Source organism: Sinocyclocheilus rhinocerous, unplaced genomic scaffold (genome assembly GCF_001515625.1).
Source record: "Sinocyclocheilus rhinocerous isolate Xijiao unplaced genomic scaffold, SAMN03320098_v1.1 scaffold555, whole genome shotgun sequence".
NCBI classification, from domain to species: domain Eukaryota; kingdom Metazoa; phylum Chordata; class Actinopteri; order Cypriniformes; family Cyprinidae; genus Sinocyclocheilus; species Sinocyclocheilus rhinocerous.
Window position 1 is genome coordinate 551,047 of NW_015629527.1, and position 1,343 is coordinate 552,389.

At 43.7% G+C, this 1,343-nt stretch overlaps 1 protein-coding gene across 2 annotated transcripts in view; it reads right to left on the reverse strand.

Annotated features, from left to right (window-relative positions):
* Positions 1-118: 118 nt before the first annotated feature.
* Positions 119-1,343, reverse strand: part of LOC107739179 (squalene synthase) — a 15,723-nt gene continuing 14,498 nt past the window's right edge. For both annotated transcript variants that reach the window (XM_016551205.1, XM_016551204.1), the window contains 2 exons: positions 504-656; positions 119-423 (listed from right to left, as the gene is read on the reverse strand). In XM_016551205.1, coding sequence (XP_016406691.1) covers positions 199-423; positions 504-656 — 378 coding nt within the window. In that variant the 3' untranslated portion in view covers positions 119-198. The remainder of the gene's footprint in view (positions 424-503; positions 657-1,343) is intronic.

Here is a 1,343-nt window from a genome sequence, read left to right on the forward strand (position 1 = left end):
TCTAGAAAGAAAATATGAAAAAAAATTATATATATATATATTTTTTTTTCTTCTTCTTTTTTTAATATTTCTTATAGTTTTCTCATTTGATTTTGGGGTGAAAATGACCTGAAGAACTTTTAGTGAAACAGAAAGAACCCTAAAGATCCCAGACTCGTGCTGTGGTTTGGCAGAGAGAGTTCTGGGCTGCTTTGTGTCTCAGTGTGGCTGCATGTCGGCGCCCCCCGGTGGCTGGCCGCTCGTGGCGTTCAGATACTGCCAGCTGAGCGCCGCTAACAGCATGGCGGCCGAGACGTAGACGGGAGAGATGTGGTGCGCTCGGGACGACAGCGCGGCTGGAGACAGGCTCTTCTCGCGGATGAGGCTCAGGATGCGCAGCGTCTTCTCTCGGGACGGATCCGCGCCGGACACTTTCTGCAGGATCTGTGAGGAGAGGAGGGATCAGGATGAGCGGAGCAGACGGCTGCGCTACAGAGGACAGCGGAGCGTGTTTTAGGACGCACCTCCTGACTGTACTGCGCGATGATGCTCTGGACTGCGCCCATGTTTGTGGCCTGCATCATGAGCGTCACCGCCTGACCCTTCCGGATCTTCACCACACCCTGAAACACCTGAGGATTGTTGTAGCACGCCGACAGAGTCGCTATCGCCATCACCTGACCGGAGGGGGAACAACACGATGCCAATGAGATCACATGGGTTTCACACATTCACACCATGAACATGTTTCATATGCATTGCACATGAGTTTTGTACACTTTTTGCACTTGTTTTTATGGCCTCTGATGAAGCATTGAATAAAAGATTTTTGGAGGAGATGCAAGCCCGGCATATAACCGTGTGCGGATCTTAATTTCTGCTTGCACATGAGTTTCACATACAGTATGTGACCCTGCAGCACAAAAGCAGTCTTAAGTCGCTGGGGTATATTTGTAGCAATAGCCAACAATACACTGTATGGATCAAAATTATAGATTTTTCTTTTATGCCAAAAATCATTAGGATATTAAGTAAAGATCATGTTCCATGAATATATTTTGTACATTTCCTACCGTAAATATATCAGAACTTAATTTTTGATTAGTAATATGCATTGCTAAGAACTTCATTTGAACAACTTTAAAGATGATTTTCTCAATATTTAGATTTTTTTGCACCCTCAGATTCCAGATTTTCAAATAGTTGTATCTCGGCCAAATATTGTCCGATCCTAACAAACCATACATCAATGGAAAGCTTATTTATTCATCTTTCAGATGATTGAGATAAATCTCAATTTCGAAAAATTGACCCTTATGACTGGTTTTGTGGTCCATGGGTCACATATTTCACATGTGATTTTA